General features: G+C 35.6%; 1 protein-coding gene across 7 annotated transcripts in view; it reads right to left on the bottom strand.

The window, feature by feature from the left end:
* Positions 1-1,921: 1,921 nt before the first annotated feature.
* The window catches only part of ELAVL2 (ELAV like RNA binding protein 2), an 84,624-nt gene continuing 65,920 nt past the window's right edge, over positions 1,922-20,625 (bottom strand). For 2 of the 7 annotated variants that reach the window (XM_070935521.1, XM_070935523.1), the window contains exons 4-7: positions 16,536-16,689; positions 11,525-11,750; positions 4,892-4,930; positions 1,922-2,252 (exon numbers count right to left, since the gene is read on the bottom strand). In XM_070935521.1, coding sequence (XP_070791622.1) covers positions 1,922-2,252; positions 4,892-4,930; positions 11,525-11,750; positions 16,536-16,689 — 750 coding nt within the window. Of the gene's footprint in view, positions 2,271-4,891; positions 4,931-11,524; positions 11,751-16,535; positions 16,690-20,625 lie in introns of all 7 variants that reach the window. The other 5 variants (XM_070935519.1, XM_070935520.1, XM_070935526.1 and 2 more) reach the window with 4 other exon arrangements.

Here is a 20,625-nt window from a genome sequence, read left to right as displayed (position 1 = left end):
TAACTACGATTTTTTTTTTAAAAAAAGAAATAATCAAAAAAAGCAACTGCAAAGATCATGTACAAGTATGTTATGCATAGCACATTGCTTGTTCTAAGGGGAAGCATGTGAGCATCTCAGTTTATACAAAAAGCAGGACGTAACTATATAGTTGTCAGGGCATCCCGGTGAAGGCACAGCAGCCTTCAGCTTTTTAAAAATTTATTATAAGCTAGATGCTAATCAGAAAATATTTGTACTTTTTGACCTTAAATTTCTTCCATACATGGTAAAGACTTTATTATTTCCCCAAATAAGTGATTTTAAGCATCATACAAAGTTAAATTTCAATAGCATACAGGTATTTATGATTCTGGTATGAAAAATGTAAGGAATTTGTTCAAAACCTATGGTTATACTCATTTTTTTTACCACAAACATATTTATAAACAAAAAAAGTAGCATCACCATAAACAGCTGAAGCTAGACTATCTACAGACAAAATTTGCAACGTATCTGATCCACTGTAAATTCAAGTCCTCAGGACAACAAAAATGAATAAGCAGACCTCAAGTAACAATCTTAATGCCATTTACAAAGAAAAAAAAATACAAAAACAGTTGAACATCACTTGGCATGTTAAGTAAAGAAAATAAAAAACCAGAAGAAAACTCGAAGTATTAGCTGAAAAGAGGTTCATCAACAAAAGATCTTATTTACATTACACAAAGCTCAGGTGTTAGCCTTGAACATAACTTTCAAAATACCTTCAAATATATCCAATGCAAGACTGTTTTTTTCCTGGTCTGCCACTATGCAAACCATGTGCAAACATCTTTTTTTTTTCTTTAAGACAAAACAATTCTTCAAACAATACTGCAAGTACATCACTAAACACCGTGAGCTCTATCTGAAGGGAATTCTATAGGAAGAACAGATTTTTCCCCCATCTCAGTTAATTTAAATTTCTTGCCTGCTCTTATATACTTTTAAATTTTCTTCTGTTTCAAAATCACAAGTTTAATGTGAGCCATCTATCACATAGTAACCAGGATGTTCAGAGATTGCACCAACGATTACAAAACCAAAACCAGCAGTGCTTTCTCCCAGTGATTCCATTTCTTGAGTAACAAAGATCTCTTAAAGAATTTCTACATCATAAATCGCTCTAAAGTCTTTTCCCCCAACCACTGCAAATTTCCTGGTAAGTTTTAAAAGCTCACTAGGTGTCATATGAAGAGATTTCTCAAAGTATTCAAGTCAAAATATTTGTTCCAGGACCTGTAAAAAGTTTCTCCAAATTTTCTCTTTTTTATAAAAATAGATGCTTTGTTTTTTTTTTAAACCCACATCAAAGAGGCTCTTATCTCTTTGGCAAGGTACAGCTTTACGAAAAGTTCTCCATTAATCTTACAATAGGCTTTTATAATGCACCACCCCCCTTCCCCAACCCAAATCATAATTACAAAATAAATATTCTTAAACTTTATAAATAAAAATGTAAACTTCAAAACACTTCTTGAACAGACTAAACAGCAAGGCATTAAAGTGTAACTCAAACACAACATAAAGTTAACTAACTCAGGAATTTTAACACAAAGCCTTAATATCTACTCACAGGTTCAAGGCAGTCGTGTAAAAGAAAATTTCTTCCCTTAGCTCAAACATTTTTTAAAAGGTCCACCTTCTTCAAAGAAGGCAATAGAATGCATTGTGACAGGTAAAAACCCTGTACCTCTTGTCCATATTTCAAACATAAGATATTTAAGAAGTTTAATTCAAATACTAGCAATAAAAAATCTCGCAATATTTCTTAGGATGCTAGTCTGTTATTCCCCCATCTCAACACTGACTTACAAAGACATTTACTAATGTATAAAGTTTCTTTTAACTTGCCTTTGTCGAATAGTTTTCAAATATAAATTGGGCTGAGGACACCTCATTAGGCTTTGTGCGTTTTGTTTGTTTTAAAGGAAACCTGCAAGACTCTGTCTCCAAGGCGGTATCCATTCAGGCTGGCTATTGCCATGGCGGCCTCGTCATAGTTTGTCATAGTCACAAATCCAAAACCTTTGCACTTGTTTGTGTTGAAGTCGCGGATAACCTTCACGTTTGTCACGGCTCCGAAGGGTCCGAACATTTGCCACAGGATGCTCTCGTCTGCATCAGGAGCTAAATTGTACACAAAAATGCACCATCCGGTTCCCGCGTGTCCTGGGATATTGATCCCAGCCAAACTGGTCATTCCATCAATGGTCATTGGAGAAAACCTGCTAACCAAGTTAAAGGGTAAAAAAAGAAAGAAAGAAAGACAAAATTCTTTTTTTAGAAGAAAACTTTTTTCAAGATTAGAATCTATTTTTATATATCAACATGCTTTAAGAAACTTAAACTAAGTGCCTTTCTGCTTACATCTGGTGGAACAATTGTTTCTTCCTTTAAGTATGCATTTTTGTTACATTATTTATAGACATATGCAAAGGCGGTCTGGTGTAGCGGTTAAGAAGTTGACCTAGAAAACAAGGAGATTTTGAATTCTAGTTCTGCCTTAGGCATGAAAGCCAGCTGGGTGACTTTGGGCGACTCTCCTTCAGCCCAATCCACCTCATAAGGCAATTGTGGGGAAAACAGGAACAGGAAGGATTATTAGGTGTTTTTGTGGCCTATGTTATTGATAAAATTTATCAGGTTCGCCTGATACGCCAGTTGCGCCCCTTTCTGAGTCGGGATTCCTTATGCACAGTCACTCATGCTCTCGTCACTTCTCACCTGGACTATGCTAATGCTCTCTACATGGGGCTCCCCTTGAGGAGCACCCCAAGGCTCCAACTGGTCCAGAATGCGGCCGCGCGGGTGATCACGGGAGCGACATGGAGCTCCCATATAACATCTCTCCTGCGCGAGCTGCACTGGCTCCCGGTGGTCTTCCGGGTGCGCTTCAAGGTGTTGGTTCTCACCTTTAAAGCTCTCCATGGCTTAGGGCCAGGGTATTTACGAGACCCCCTGCTGCTACCAATAACCTCCCACCGGCCAATACGCTCTCACAGAGAGGGCCTCCTCAGGGTGCCGTCGGTCAAGCAATGTCGGCTGGCGGCCCCCAGAGGAGGGCCTTCTCTGTGGGAGCACCTGCCCTCTGGAACGAGCTATCTCCCGGAATATGGCTGATTCCGGATCTCCGCACTTTCCGTAAGGCCCTGAAGACGTTTTTATTTCAGCAAGCCGGCCTGGCCTGAATAGGTTTTAGGGGTTTTTAATTGTATTGCTAGGGGTTTTAAATTGGGGTGGCCGTTTAATTTAATTTATTCTTAATTATTTTAACTTTTATATTGCATGTTATTTTAATTCTCAGCTGTTCACCTCCCTAAGTCCCTTCGGGGAGAAGGGCGGGATATAAATTTAATAAATAAAGTAAAATAAAATAAAATAAATAAATAAAAACAATAAAAGCAGGATAAAAATATTTTTTAAAAAAGCACTTGATTAATGTTATAGCGCCATTTGACCAAAGGGATGTGCCACTTATGTGACTTTAATACAAATTTACTGCGAACAATAAAATATAGTTGCCGTGATGTTCTGTAGTTAAGTCTTTCTCAAGTCAGATTATTCTGCTTTTTGCCTGGGCTGCAGATAAACTGACTAATCAATTACTTTCAATGCTGATATGACAGAAAAGCAAACTGTAGTCAGCTATTAGAAAGCCTAAGGAATATTGTGATTGCCACGTTTGGAATGTGGTTAACCAAGGTTCTTGAGAATTTGCATTTTGTGTGCTGGGAATAATCTAAACAAAAATAATATATAAAAACTAAGCACTTTAATTTTAACAACTAGCTTTGTTCAAAACTCTGTACCTATTAAAAGGTGAGTGGATCTCCCCCCCCACCCCGATGGCTCCAGATACCAGTTCTCCAGAACATGGGCTGCAGAGAGGTGCTGTTGAGAGAATCCATCTACTAAAAATTCATGTTGTGCTTTTCGATGGACACAATCAGACAGAAATCTCTATTATTTTAGCTAAGGACTGGCTAGCAATATCTTCTTTTAAAAAGAGAAAGGAACAGTAAGAGTTTTGTTTATAGTGCTAGTATTCAATTCCAGGAATCTTTTGTTTAGTTCCTTTTAAAAACCTTAGTAAAATATTAACTCATCTCTATGTAATTTTTTTTCAAAAGACAATTATATTAATAACAGAATGGTGAAAAAGTAAAAAGTACAAATGTATTGTCTTCAATTGTTCATATTCAATATTTATCATGTTGTTTCACCATGGATTTAGCAAATTATTTAACACAACTGAACACTTATTTAACAGAAAAAAATAGCTTCAGATTTCTGATGTTATGTCTAGGTTTTGGTTTATTTATTGTTGTGTACCTCCCTGAGTCGCCTTTGGCAAAATGGGCGGCTATATAAATTTGATAAAACAAACAAACAAATCCTACATGAAACATACATCTTGAAACTCAAGCTCTAAATGGCCTTATGGAATTATTATAATCCTTCTTCTTAACTTTTTAGATAATATAAAATATCATACTTGATATGGTATCCTTAATATTGCTCCAAATCTGTACCTGCTTGTTATACATACAGAAGATGACTAAAAAAACACACACCTGGTGGTGGCCTCTTAATTGTTAAAATGTCTTTTGAGTATATAAGACATCCAAATTCTTTCAAAGTGAAAGACCGATACAAAAGACTTCCAAATAAGTCATTTAAATGGCAGATACTGGGTGCCCTAAAAATGCTAGAAAGCTGATAAAGTGATAAATGGAAACAAATGACTGTTTAACCTTTGTACATGCAAAGATCACTCAATATCGCACACATGAAGTACCAATATTTTTAGTTCAAACAATAAGTTAATAGTAAAGTTAATTATGGATTTAACACAATTTGTTATTACCTCTTTACTCCATAAGCCATATTGAGCAGATTGTCCAACCTGCAAAACACATTTAGCAAAAGGTTTATTTAGCCTTTCAAACTTTTACTTTGTTAAGTTATGTTGCTAGATTTTCTGAACTGCACTGTATGCAAAATTGCAGTTGTGTAATGATTATACATTGACATTGCTTGAATTTTGCTGAAAAGATACTGTCCAAGAAACTTCATAAATACAGCTTCAAGTTCAGTTGACATTATATAATTATGTAAAAAAAAGGCACTCAGACTGAGTCTTTTAATTCTGGATAAGCAAGACCATTAGGTATGTCTGAAGTGATACAATATGCACATTAATCTAGTTCAGATGCTGTATTTTAATATAGCGATCCTTTTAGAAATATGAACACCGAAGATTAAACAATTTTGCCAATATTTTCATGCCTTTCTCTGAAAACTCGTTGGGATGAATGAATGAAAAGTATGTCTGTGTGTGAGTGCATACATAACATTATTCTGCAGAAAATCTAATAGCAATTTTATTTCTCAAGATTTTAGATTATGAATATATAATTACAATTATCTTGATGCTCTATACATTTTAAGCTGGCAAGATTTAGCCATCTATTGCCAGAAACTGCAGCTATGTTAGAAATCTACCATTTCAGCATAAAAGAACAAAAGGAATCCCAATTTTTTTTAGTCTTAACATTTGATTTATCACGAAGTATGAACTTTTTACAAACCAAGTAGTTGTTTGCTCCAATGTAATACAAATGATGTTTAGGGTAATGCTGGATTTAAATAATTGCTGAAAAATCAAAGCAAGTCAGGCTATAATATTAACTATATTCCTCAATGAAAATGATTGCCATCTTTAAAGACAAGTTATGAGAAGAGGACATATGGATTGCAAAACTGGCTCCCATTTTCTTTTAAATTCACATTAAGATATATTTTAGATGCATTTCGCCCATTTCCAGAAAAGCTACAATGTGCAACTTACAAGAGAATGCAAATATACACAGCCTTTCCGAAGTAAAAGAACATCTGGTGCTGCAGTGCTTGGTTAGACTAGATTGTGGACTGTTAACATTTAAAGTTGCTGCCAATTTTTCTTTTGTCTAAACTTTGTATGCCATAACTGTTATTGTCCTTTAAAACACCCTTATGGTGGTTATATCAGAATGAAATGCTGTCAGTATCAACAATCTGTCAGTATCCTGATTCTGAAATTCAGAAAAATAAGTAAGCAATCTAGTTTACTACAACTGAGTGGACAATGCCAAAATATTTATCATATATACCAAAACCTTTTCTTCAGAAACACTCACATGGATGCTGAGTCATTACTTTCAAAACTAGAACAGCTTTAGCTGTGACATAATATATAATAACTTGAAATTCCTAGGTTACGAATCTTATCTTGATTTTTATTTCTGGCTACAGCCTTCCAAACGACAAAGAAATTGTATCAAGATCTCAAATATCCTGATATGGCATTATTCCAACCCAAAATCTGCTTTCTGTATGGTCATCACCGTCTTCATCATTCCAAGAAGGAATTCACCTATCTAAAAGATGTAAAATGATCTATAAATTTGCTTCTGGCTTAATTAATACGGGAGGGGGGGGAGATGCTGATGATGAAAAGCGTATTAAGATTGTTCCATATTATTTATCAACTTATCACTGAAAGCAAACCAAAATGTCCTTTGTATAAAGAATAATGGGGAGAAACAAACATGGAATATTTTGGCTTGCTTTTCAGTCAACTGAAAAGCAGTTGACAAGAGTCATGATTTCTGCAGTTAAACTTCCTAATAACAAATTCAAAATCTGGGTATAACTTCTGCTATCTTCAGATATTGATAATTAGATATGATTTATTTTGCTTAAGTAGAAGCAAATGTAGAGCTCTTACTTTTATAACAGGCTTTTTTGGCCAGTCTTTAAAAGTCTTTCATTCCCTAAATCTAAAATATGTTAACTATTAATTAACAATTGCACAAAAGGGAGAGAAAAACACTGATGGAGACTTTTTCTTTTCCTTTTTAAAAATGGATTGAAAAATATGTGAGAAGTACCGATATTCATTAATGGGCTGTGTGCTTTACAAGTTTCTAAACCACATTGTAAATTGACAGGGTTTTTTTTTTTTTAAATCGATATTTCAGCTAATACTTGCACATCAACCAGCTCAAAAAATGTCCTAAAAGATGATAAATCAAATTATTTTTGAATGCATAGAAATATGTATTTTACCAGTTTGGGAACAAAGATGCAACTTTTAACAATAAGATGACTAGCAATATTTATGTTTTAATGCAAAATTCTAATAATTATCAATTTCACCTGGGATTGTTGGCATGTGAACTTAAGTCTTTCAACCAGCTGAATACAAATTATCACACGTTTAAGTTCCTCGAAAGAATAAAGAATGGGAAGATATTCACAAAAGGTAATACTGCTTTTGAATTACTGTATTGTAGTTATACATACAGAATATTTTCCTCTATATTTTAGTGAAGAGAGGACATTATTTTTGCTTTAACAGTAGCACTGCTTCCATTTAACTACTTCCACTTTCAAGAGCTTTATTGTAAAACACACAGCTTCTAACAAAACTGTCATTTATATCCATTACCAAGTAGTAAGAATTGTATAGAAGTTATCATTAAAACAGTCTCCATCTATCTATCTTTGTGAATAACAGTAGCCAATAATTTGAATCCTACCATCTCCATCTCCAGGATGTTATGCAAATATTAATGACTGAACACCAAACTAGCACTGGTGAAATATGAATTGCCATTTTAAAAAAAAAAACTTTGTATAATGGTAGCTTCATTAAAAAAATCACAGACTGACTTAAGGTTTCAGTTGCTTCTGTATTTCCAAAACAAATCCAGGCAGAAAAATGTACAGATCTTTTAAAAAAAAATAAATTATGCTTGTACAAGTTTATATATTAATTTGTTTCCCAATGTGAAATAAGGAACATAAAAACAATAGCATTTTTTTCAATGTTGTATGTTTAGAAGTGGAATCTAGTCAGATATTAAAATGCTACTTTGGTTGCTGCACATAATTAACCTGCTAAGATTAGCTGACATTTTTGGCATCTTCTTTAGGCAGCTGCAGGTAGATATGCAATGGAATGAGTTAAAACTACTGATTTAATATTATTGGTTTCTGCAACTCAGAATGAGCTTTTCACAGACTGGATTCAGTACCAGCTTTGCTCCTTCTCTTAAACTCCCTAGAAGGAACTTAACATTCTGACAAAAAGAAAAAAAAAAAGTGATGCAATTTACTTCTGTCTTTTTCTCAGGAAATAAAACTCCAATAATGAAACAGTGGAAAATACCCCCAAAGCAGGGGAAAAGAATAACAAATTTCAGCACTGTGCCCTCTGCTGACTTTCTTGCATTATTGCTCCCCTGTACATTGTCGTTCTCAATAGTAAATTCCAAAAAACGTATATCTGCCCACGGAAAAGGTTAGCTCCCCTGCCAAAGCTAACCTGAATCATAGCTTTATTAAACTATCAACACTCTTGATAATGGCAATCCAAGGAATCATTTTTATTTACCAAGTAAGCAACATATAAAAACATATTGTATCAAGCATTTTAGTAACTGTTCTCTCCGTGCTGGTGGAAGACTCATATTCTGAAATCTTAGGATGTATTTTAGAGCAGAGGTCTCCAACCTTGGCAACTTTAAGACCTGTGGACTTCAACTCCCAGAATTCCTCAACCAGCTTTGCTGGTTGAGGAATTCTGGGAATTGAAGTCCACAAGTCTTAAAGTTGTCAAGGTTGGAGACCCCTGTTTTAGAGGATATCCATTTAAAGCCTCCAGTACAATTCACGCACCTCTAATACTTCCAAGCTTCAACCTTTTGCGAAATTTTCACTGCATTATGAAGCACCATGCACTGAAATGACTATCCTTAAGGAAACCCTTGAAAGAGACAGAAAAACTGGTATTCCTTGACTCAGCCGTCTCACTTCAATACAAGACATGAAGATTTCACCTGTATGGTTTTATATTACAATGCAATTCATCACCGAGGATTGTTTTCTGGAAAAATATCCAAACCAACCCATTTAATCTTGTCTCTACAGACAGTCATTAACTAACAATAGTTCGTTTAGTGACTGTTTGAACTTACAACAGCACTGAAAAAAAATGACGTAACCATTTTTCACACTTACGATCTTTGCAGCATCCCCATGATCACATGATCAAAATTCATACAGTATTTATGACCATTGCAGTGTCCCAGGCTCATGTGATCATCTTTTGTGACCTTCTTACAGGCTAAGTCAATGGGGAAGCTAGATTCATTTAACAACTGTGTTACTAACTTAACAATTGCAGGAGTCCCTTAACAATTGTGGCAAGAAAAGCCGTAAAACAGGGCAAAACTCATTTAACAATTGTGTTCGTAAGTTGAGGACTATCTGCACAACCTTTGCAGTAACTTACGACTTGTGGAAATACTTTCCAGTGTTCTAAAGATCCAGATTTTAATTTACAGAATGGCATGAATAATAAAATCGCCTAACAACAGTCACACAGACTCAAGTTGTGTACTCAAGCTAAAGTTGCTATTTTATGTGAGTTTCTGCTTAAAGTCTGATGCTTATTAGAGCCGGTGCCAAATAAAAAGAGAGTTACAAAGTACGCATATACTTTCCCAGCCTCTGAGGCCCTCAAGCTTTCTTTAACTGCCTTTAAAACACTTTGACTAACAATAGTAGTAAGAGTACAGCAATGGCAAGCATAATGTATTTGCCTCAGTGTACTAGAGCTAGATCTAGTACACTAGATAAGGATCAGATACCCATCGAAGACAACTGCAAAGGTAAGCTCTTTAAAATCTATGCAAACACACACACACTTCTAGATTTTGTGTGTGTAGCAATGTCTTCCTAAATTTCAGAGAGGAACCCGAACAATGCCTAAGTTAATATGAACCAAGCAAGCAACACCGTTCTCATTTGGAATACACGGCTCTTTTATTTGACAAATCACCAGAGCAGAACGGATTAAAAACTCAAGCAATCCTTAACATTCGATGTTAAAATTGCTCTAGACAACATGATCTAATGTGCTGCTTTAAAAAGAAAATGAAATGAAATGCAGTGAAGTCTATTTTTGTGGAATGAAAAAAGCGGTCAAAAACTAATGGCAACCTTAGGAGTCGTTCCTCCATTTCCGAACCTGTAACGCGCATTTCCAGCATTCAGGGCCTATCCCCTTCAGAGTCATCTACCACTACCGCTGATATAATGAACATTCTTTAGACGATAAGCCGGCAGCCCATGGCACTGTGAGAAAGATCTAGTCAGGGTTTTTTAAGGCCACTGGAGATTGCGTGCCCCAACCCTGGCACCAGCTATTTCTGCAAAAGTTCATTTACCTCTTGTTCAGGTCAGTGCAGCAACAATTCCCCAGTGGCCTTACTTCAGGCACGAGGCAATCTGGAATTCTTCTTCTGACCATTGCTAACTCTGCCCTGGCACTCAGTTCTGGAGCAGGCAGTCTGCCTATGGAGAAAGGGCAAGTCTACTTTTATTCAATATTCAGCGGCTTCACAGAATATCCTTTGAACAACAAAACAGAGCAGAAACTGAATACTCCAGAAATCCACTGAATACTGAATAAAAAAACCATTTGGGTTTTTTTCCCCCTTCTCCAACAGAATGGTTCACTAGAAGGAATGTTCCCCCCCCCCGGGTGAATAAATTAATAGCACAACATGCAAAGAAGCTGTTTGGATTAAGTTGTTTAGGTGAGACTGCCATTGGCCAGGTGTTTAAATAAGCACGTTGTTTGTTTGTTTTTAATTAAAGTCCCAAAGTTTCTACAAAACAAAGTTTATCTGATTTTTCTGCTACTTAATGAGCACAACTAATCTCTCTCCCTCTCTCTTGCATTCACACAGGAAAATAGCATCAAGTTCAAAATAAGCCTGTTTATCCCATCTCCTGATCTCCCCCTCTCTCGAACACAAATCTTTCATAAAACAACACTAAAATAAAAGCCCCGAGCAGTTAGTGAATGTAGATTAATACAGTATTTGTTTCAATTCACGCCATCTGTCTTTTTCAGTGCACTAAAATATGACAGGGAAAAACGTATGGTTGATAGCACGGTGTGTCATGAGAAGAGAGATCCATACAAAATAATGGAAAACTACTGGGGGAAAAAATCCATTTCTCCCCATTCCAAAAAGGATGCAGAATAATTACTAAGACTCCACTGCAGGGAAGAAAAAAAAAAAAAAAGGATTTATTTCAAAGTAAAGAAGACTTTGTCTAGAAATAGGATTTAGACAGGTTTTTCTAACTCTGTAGAAACGTCTTATTCTAACAGTTTAACAAATATCCCTAAAAGCATCGCGCAAATTGAACGACAGATACTTTCCAGTTAAATATTACTACCTACCTACATAAAACTCTCTTCTTTTTATAGCTACCAACAGATGGCAGTACCTCAAAGTATTTTCTGCTATGTCTGTCAGATATTAAATTTAACAACCAACAGTTCTCATGTGAGGAAAATATATTTCTAGAGTGATACTGGTTGGGGAAAAAAATTCCAGAATGGTTGAGATAGGAAACAATGTACAGTTCCACGTACCTAAAACGTTGAGCCTGCTGAGCAAGAGGTCCTGGATACCTCCTATTTGGAGACTGGTACAGCTGGGAGAGGATGGCCTGATTTGTTTTTTGGCTTGGATTGTTGGCAAACTTTACAGTGATGGGCTCCGTGGCCCCGGGAGGTTTCTGCCCATTCAAGCCCTTGATGGCTTCTTCAGCTTCAATCCGCTTGTCAAACCGGATAAACCCCACACCTCTTGAAACTCCTGCATAAAAGCACAAATGAATCCGACCATTACTTCCAAGCATTATAGCAGCCTCCTCCCCAAAAGAACTGTTCCCCCCCCCCCCCCAGGCATAAGTAAGAATCACAGAAAGCAAAGCACAACCCCCCCCCACCCCAGATTCAACAACTGAAGTGGATTTTTGGGAAAAACAATATAACATATAAAGCATTGGCAAGGAAGCAGGAACACAAGAGATGGGAGCCAACAGGGTGGGTGAAACCACATCTGTTTATAAATAGAGACACAGCAAAATGAAACAAGGCATCAAAATACAGGCAAAAACTCTGTTATGCCCTCCCATACCTTTTCTCCTACTATTTAAACTTTTTAAAATAATGGCTTTTTAGATGTGCATTTGGTGATTGTGGGTGATGCACCCGAGTTGGAATGGATCTGGCTGCTTAATTATTACAAGATGCTAAATATTTTAATATTACCACTAAGTTGAATTTATGCTGATAATTCCTATTGTTTTTACTATATTTGACAATTTTTAATTATTTATTACAAGCTGCCTAGAGCTGCCTATTTGAAACAACACAGAAACATCTATACTACTGCCATAACAAATAAATACCATACCCAGCTTAATATTAAATCTAGTTATAAAGATAGCTCTGGGTTTTGTATAATGTGACATATTCACATTAAGCTATTTATTTTAATTTAGATACTTTCCAAGTCCAAATAACTCTAGGCGGTTCACAAATAACTACATGAAAACCAATGCAAACCAAAACCAAGATGGGATCCAGACACAAAATACAGACAAAATAAAAATAACAAGAGGGAGAACAACCACGACTGCAAGGTTTTATGAAATGCGAACAGGCTGGGAGCCCACAGATTTCAGGGGAATCTCATTCCAAAGGATGGGTGCTACAACAGAGAAAGTGGCTTCCTGGGTCTCGCTAGCTGACTCAGAGCATGTCAACTCTGCTAGCATGTACCGGCCATGCAGAAACCATGGGAGCTAGGTGGTTCCTTAAATAATCTGCCCACATGCCATGAAGGGTTTTGTAGGTAATAACCAGTAACTTGAATTGCACCTAGAAGCATACTGGTAACCAGTGCAGCTCATGGAAGAGATGCATCATATGAACATACTGTCCACCAATGCCCAAATCATTGCATTCTGTGGTGGAAACTTCCAATTGTTTTTCAAGGCTAGCCCATGTAGAGTGCACTGCAAATCAGACCTTGAGGTGACTAAGATTGAGACTCATTGAAAAGCTTCCTGAACTACTGCATCAGATAGAGCTAAGCAAAGGGTAGAGTTGGATAGAGTTGCCACCTACTATTTTGAGCAAGAGGTGTGAGTCCAAGAGGACCCTCAGACTGCACAACAGCCTTAATTGGGAAATGCTACCCCATCCAAGAGAATGGATGAAAAGTCCTCAGATCCGGGCAGCTTTAACCCAACCAGTAGAAGGGAATTTTTGTAGCAGATAGTAGGATCAGACATTTCTATTTTGCCATTCAACTTGCACAAGAAATTTTACTACAGAAAAAAATCCAATAGGAAAATGAATGTTGCAAACTAATATATAGGGAGACACCCAGAACAGTGTATTGAAATTTTCATGAATTCAAAGTACATCCAGGATTATTAATTGCCTGCTTGCTTACAGTTAAATGCAACATCAGTCTGTGACATGAAGAGTTGCAAGAGAATGTGTGTATGTGATCGTGTATGGCTGGGAGCAGGAAAGGGGAATCTATTGGACACACTTCATCCTGAAATACCTGTGAAGGACTAGAGACAATACAGCCTAATTCAGGGGTGAAATGCTACCGGTTTGCACTGGTTCAAGTGAATCGGCAGCGGTACGTGGTTTGGTGAACTGGTAGTGGTGGCAGTGCAAAGTTCTGCCCACCCACCTGGACATTGTTACTTCCTGGTTTTAACCAGGAAGTAACTTGTTTTTGACCCTCTGCGCATGCACAGGTGGCTTTGCACATGCGCACAGGGTCCAAAATAGCACATGACGTGCACGCACTTCTGAACCGGTAGGGAAGGTAAGTATATTTCACCCCTGGCCTAATCGTTATAGCACCATAGAGACCATTGTTCAAATCCCAACTGACCACAGAGCTCTTTGAACAATTTTGCTCTATTCTTTGTCAGCCCATCCTACTTTGTGTAGCTGTGGTTTAGAAGCAATTCTAATTTAAGGAAGATTCCCTGACATATTTCTTGAGCTCTCAGGGGAACGGACGGACCTGGGTATCGTGCAATTTAAAATATATATATAAAAAATATTGTACAAATGTACAAAAATATTGATACAGATGAAAAGCCTATGGAAACTAAGTTCAACATATTGAAACACAAAAACTTCTAGATATATTGTTGATTTTCATCTGTGCTGTAAAATGACAACTTCTCCCAAACCAGCAATAAATCTGAAGTGAGAGGACTGAAATGCAGTAAATAAATACACACATACAAAAACGTAGTTATACGTCTATTTAAAGTAATACAAGTGACAGTCTTGGAAAGCTTATAGGATATCTGCATTAAAACTGTTGCTATTATTACTGGGGGAAAGACAGAGAAAAGATTTAATAATCTGAGGGGGGGGGGAATAACTATTTTGATGACTTTAGAGTAGACTTTTATAACAAGTAACCTTATAACTACTTAGGTAACCATCTGTCTTATGCTATCACCGCATACTTCTGCCAGCTTGTCTCCTGCAGCAAAACACTTTTATTCTCAAGGTAAAGAGATATTATCCTCAGAAGCCTGCAATCTCCAAACAGCCTTATTTCTCTTAGTCAAGGAATATGAAGGTTTTAGATATTTAATTTGGAATTGAAAAAGGGAGCAAGGCAAAATGGACAGACCTGCTTTTTTCCTTTTTTTCATGCAAGGAGGATATGTGGCTTCCCCCCCCCCTTTTCTTGTTGCTTGTAAAGTGCTATTTGCTTTGTTCTGCTAACTTCTGATCTAATCTGGCGTTATTAGAGGAAACTATCCTTTATTAGATGCCGTTTTGATCTAGTAACAGACCTTTTCATCTCTCCCTTAAAATGATTATGATGAAGGCAGCTCCGAGAAACCCGGCACAGCAATCCTAGGCTTCCTTACTTAGAGAAGAAACTCCTGCTGTGTTCAGTGAGACTTATTCCCATATCTTATACACAAAATTGTAGCCAAAAGAATTAATACTTGGTGAAGCTACAATTCTATGTATATTTACCAAGGATCAATTCCGCTGAATTCATTAGGATTTGCATAGCATTGTGCTATTAGAAAGGTAAAGGGCATTATTCTATTTATTTATGAATATATCAAATGGCAATTTTGTATTACGATAGAATTTATACTGCTACATTTAATATAGGAATATTTACTACACTATAAAAGTTTATTTTGCAAAAACTATTTTTCTAAAAATGTCGTTTCTTTCCCCAGAGCTTCAAAATTTTGGAGATGTTTTTTGTCTTTAAAGAGGCAGCTCATTTAAGTTCAGATAAGTAGTTCTGAAATCTTGGCTGCAGCAACTTGTGATCCATTAATCAATTCTTTCTATCAACAATGATGACTAAGAAAGAAATAAGATATTAGCAATATATAGTAATTTTAAGCAGTTAAGGGGCCAAGCAACCATGAGGTGACCACACTCGCCGCCTCCTGTACCTCCAAAAAAATAAGACCTCCCTGAAAATAAGCTCAAGTGCTTATTTTCAAGCCTAAAGAAAATAAGACCCTGTCTTATTTTCGGGGAAACATGGTAGTTGTTTGCTTGCAATCAAAAACTGTTTTTAAAAAATCCTAGTGGCTGATGTAACCCCATCAATTTAATGCCAAAAATAAAAATAAAAGATAAAATAAAAATCTAATTATACCATCATAGAAAACCTTGTTTTTTGAGAAGCAGATTTCTTTCGTCATTCCTGTGGGAAACAAAATGATGCATGCTATTTTTGCACTAAATGGAACCCAAGTGTTATTTTAAAATTGTTTTATTAAAACAAGCCACAGATGTACCCCCCTTTTTTTTTGCTTGAAACTTGGTTTAAACTTTTAAAGGAACCCAATCAAATTAATTGTTAAAATTTAAGTGCTTACAGAAGCCTAATGAATACTTTCCTAATATTTTATAATTTCTATGAAAATAAAGCACTCAAATTCTAATATAATCCGCCCAATGCATTAAATTGCTTCATTCATATCATATATCGAAAAATAACAAGACCAATGTATTCACTGAGCTGGCAATACCTGGAGAACAAAAATCGGGTTCAATAAAAATGACCTCAAAATTAATGTATCTTCCTTTCAGTCTTATTTTTTTAAATTAATTAGTTTTTCTCAGGATCTTGCATTATCCTAACATTGAAAAATTGGAATTGTAAGATTTGTTTTAAAGCCTAAATGATGATTATGAGTTTACATTTCACATTTTCTTAGTTTAAGGAAATTGCTAAGAATCACTACAATACAAGGCTTTACTTTTTTCCCCCTTTTAAAATATACACTGTTTTTTTAGCATTTTACAAGGAACATTTTCTTCATTCAATGCTTGAGATTACAGCAACTATAAATTTATTACAAGGCATGAAAGAGGCTTCAAATATGCAGCTTCAAGGTGGAAATGACTCAGCCTTGCCTGACTACAAACCAGGAGTTATTTTTATCCATGCATATTTATGAACAAATCCAGCAGAAAATTGTATTTTCTGCCCCACATAAACTTTTATATATTCAATATTTTGAAGGCTGAGAAAGACAGGGCAGAGCAGCTTTCTACTTACCAGTGACTTGGTCAACGAGAATGCGGGAAGTAATAATACGTCCATATTGGGAAAACAGCTGTTCTAGCTCTTTCTGAGTCATAGTTTTTGGGAGACCACTGACGTACAGGTTTGCATCTCTAATAGAAGCTGAGCTTGGCCGTGCATAAGAAACCTGCACAATGAAAAAAAGCAACTTGATCATGCAAATGACCGTATAGTTGGACTAGACGGTTGCCTACTTTTAAAAACACATGAGTTAACTCGACTTTCAGATCATACATCCTTGGCCTGTTTTGTCTATTACTGTGTCATGGAAGGAAGCAAGGCAGAATGCCATTTGTATAGAAACCTAATGGAATTATATTAAGCCACAAGGAGACCCGTTTGTTTGGGATCAGCACGCTCTCTGTGGCTATTCTTCTTTGTTGCCGTAGAGCAGAGGAACCATGGCCCTTTTATGACTTGTGGACTTCAACTCCCAGAATTCCTGAGCCAGCCCACAAGTCATAAAAGGGCCATGGTTCCCCCACCCATGCCCTTGAGTTTCCTAGGAAAGTAAAAAAATGCAAAAGTGGACAAGAAGCTTGGCATGCCACACATTAATGGTGGTACCAAATCCTACTGTGCCCCTGCAGGTTTTTTTTAACCCTTTACCAGAAAGAAGTTAAAAACCCAGGAAGTGAGAAGGCAAATACAACCCTTGGACTTAGTAACTGGCAACAGAGAGGTTAAAAAGATACAAATATTCAATATTATATCATCTAGAATGCATCAAGGCACTTCAAATGTATGCTGGCATTATGAACAACATGAAGGGACATTTTATCACGCTTGATGAACAAGCTGAAAAGGCTGAAAATTTTTGGATCCCAATATATACTTTGATACACTGAATTTTAAAGATTAATATTCCGTTGAAGCCAGAACTTTACAATTAATGAACAAGCAGTTAGAAAAAACACCCGTAAAAGATTATTTCAATATATGATCCAGCAGAAAGATTACTTTAGGCACAGAGAAGGAAAGATTCAACACCAGCCACTAAGGAGGAATAGTTGGTTAAGTTGACAGATTTGCTGAAATGGATAAATCAACTTATTTGATTACAGAAAAAGCATTATTTACATTTATTGGTGAATGGAAGCCTCTTACGGACATTTGCATAAAAATGAGAGAAAAGATGAACTTTTGACTTAGGGTTTTGACAATTAGACAAGAAAGACTGTAGAAATATAATGTAACTTTAGAAAGAGAGGTTAAAATATATTTGCACTTATAATTGTCGTGAAGAATACTGAAAGTTACGTCTTTATACCTTTTTCTTTATTTTTTATTTTCTTTATTTTTTTTTCCTTTTCTTACGTTTTTTGCTTTTACTTTGCTTTTCTTTTTCTGTTTACTGTTACCTTCGATTTTATCTATCTGTTTAAAAGTCTTAAGAGCTTTTTTTAAAAAAGGATTATACTATCATATACTTGCAGGGCAAAGAATGGAGACAGGGAAGTAGGGCAAAATTCAGTAATATTTAAGTTTAGTTTTGTCATGAGCGATGCTGTCAGATTTGTTCCACCATAACTCTACTGCATAACTCCTTCCTTTACCTGCTGGTGTTCTGATGCTACTACTGAGCAGGCCCCGAGTAGAGCTATCACTGCATGCGCTCAAATGCCATAGACATCTTATTCCTTGCTTGCCAGGAAAAAAAAAACAAAACAGCCCAGCCAGCTGGGTGTTTTTTTTTTTAATCATAATTGCCAATTACCAGCGAAGAGCAGGTTTTTTTATTGGCAAGAAATAATTAAAGCATCTTTATTTCTTGTTGCCTTCTACTTGGATTTTTTTTTTCAAAAAAAAATTTTTTTTTCTAGGAAATGAAGTTATGTCAATTGATTTCACTGGCTATATAGTGTGGACACCCTGCTGATAAAACTACTATTAAGATATCATTAATTTCTGTCTTGTTATGATTGAAGCTCAGGAAGCCAAAAATGTTTTCTGTTTTAAGCTGAAAACTGAAGTATAAACATATTTCAGGAAAGCTTTAGTCCCCTGCTCCCTTATTTGTGCTTTTCAATTATTATATTACAGAAGGTTGGCAACAAACCTTCAGACCCAGTTTGTGGGGGCAATAAGCTGACTTTGTATAAATATACAAAAGTATGAAGGCTATTGCTTAACGCATTGTAAGCCGCCCTGAGTCTCCGGAGAAGGGTAGCCTATAAATCAAATTAAAAAAAAAAATTACATGTATGTACGACAAATGCAAAAATATAAATAGTGGTACCCGAAGTGTTAGCAATTGCATAAAATGTTCTATAGTTTTTTATTATAAAAAAGGTGACTTTATTTAAAGAAATTATTTCATACGGTTTAAAATACATTTTTTTAAAAAAATAAGGAAGTGTAACCTGAACTTTGTGAAATTGGTGCCAGTTTGGGAAAAGCTGCTTTAACTAATAATCAATGTTACAGCAGAATGAATATGATAAATAGTAAATATAGCAAATATATAAAACTGCTTTATCACACATTTTCCCCATGTAAGTCAGATTATTTTTTTTAAAGTATTGCTTTTCACATAAAGGATTTCTAAAAGTCAGTGCAACTCCTTAAGATTTTCATCAGTAAGGTTTCATAAAATATTTTTTCATCTATTTTAATCCAGTTGAAATACACAATCCTTTTTACTGAAACCCTAACTTTAATTCAGAAGCAGGGCATGGAATTCCTTAGGTTTGTCTTAAGAGTCTTCATCAAAATTTCATTTACAAAGTTATATAACATTCTTACGTGATTCGTTAAGATACACTAAATTGTCTAAAGAACACTGTTTGGCTTGTAAAATTGCTTGGAACTAGAACTGCCAGCTAATTTATTCCCAAGCAAATTGGTGCTTTGGAGCACTTTTCAGTCACTCAAAAAGATACTCTGTGGCTCTAAATCAGAGATGCCAAAGTGAATAAGAGCTCCAAATACAAAAATATTTCAAAGAAGGAAGAACGCTGACCAAAATAGCACACTGTCTCTGACATGTAATTCAGCAATAACTGCATTGTTTGGGACAATATAACTGAACTCCTTATCCAGCAAAGAGTATTAGTGATACTAAGTAGGAAGCAGGTGGAAATTCATTCTGTGTTTTTATTTTGAACTTTTAGACATATTTTTGAACTAAAATTTAGTAACCTGAAGTTACTAAATACGTTTTTGAAATTTCCATATTAAGAAATGGGAAAAATGAATTAGGGGATAGTCAGTACAGAAATGTGTATGCCCATGAAAACGGTATTTGAAGAAATTGTGCCCAACAGAGAAAACTGCAAACAAAAATATGCGCCATAATGATCCAGTGTGAATTCAATTAATTCTTAAAAGATCAACCAGTCCTGTCTATCATTAAAATGACTACACTGAAACTGCTTAGGTCTGTTTTGGGAGAGTCACAGCACTATTCAGAGGAAGTGATAAAAATCAATAATCAACCTGCCCAAAGTGCACAGGGAAAAGATAAAGTAATATATATATATATATTTGAAAAAAACTCTTCCGCAAAGAAATGTTGCTGTTGAATTTTGGGGTAGGAGTCCCTCCAAAAGAAAAAGGGAACAGTTGAGCTCTGGATAGCAAAGTTTGATTGGTGTCCCTGCCTCAGTCCTGCATTTCAATCTGTTGTCTTCCATTCTAAAATACCAATATCTGTTCGTGAAAGAAATATATTCCATTATACGCAGGTTAGCTAGCATCCAAGAAGCAGAACAATTTATAATTTAATGATATTTAAAGTTCAACATCATGTCATCGTTTCAGAATTGCCAATTTAATGGCTTATTTTAAAAATTGGTTTTCATAATTTTGTTCGTTTGAAAATACATTTACACATAACCACAAATTGTTTCTATTTGAAAAAAATATACATCTTCCAATAAGATGTAATCGCCTTTGCACATTTCACTACACAAAATTTGAATACATTTTGTGAAATAAGAGTAAGGCCACTGCATAAATAAATATAAGTTATTAAAACAACATTTTGTAAATTTGGCAGTTTAAATTTCTTAGTTATTATAAACCGATTGTAAACTTTTCCAATGTAAACTGAAAATTGTAT

This window comes from Pituophis catenifer, unplaced genomic scaffold (genome assembly GCF_029215685.1).
Source record: "Pituophis catenifer annectens isolate HBS135680 unplaced genomic scaffold, rPitCat1.0.hap2 SCAF_2, whole genome shotgun sequence".
Classification (NCBI taxonomy): Eukaryota; Metazoa; Chordata; class Lepidosauria; order Squamata; family Colubridae; genus Pituophis; species Pituophis catenifer.
Note: the sequence above shows the minus strand (reverse complement) of the source record. Positions and strands in the feature narration are given on the sequence as shown.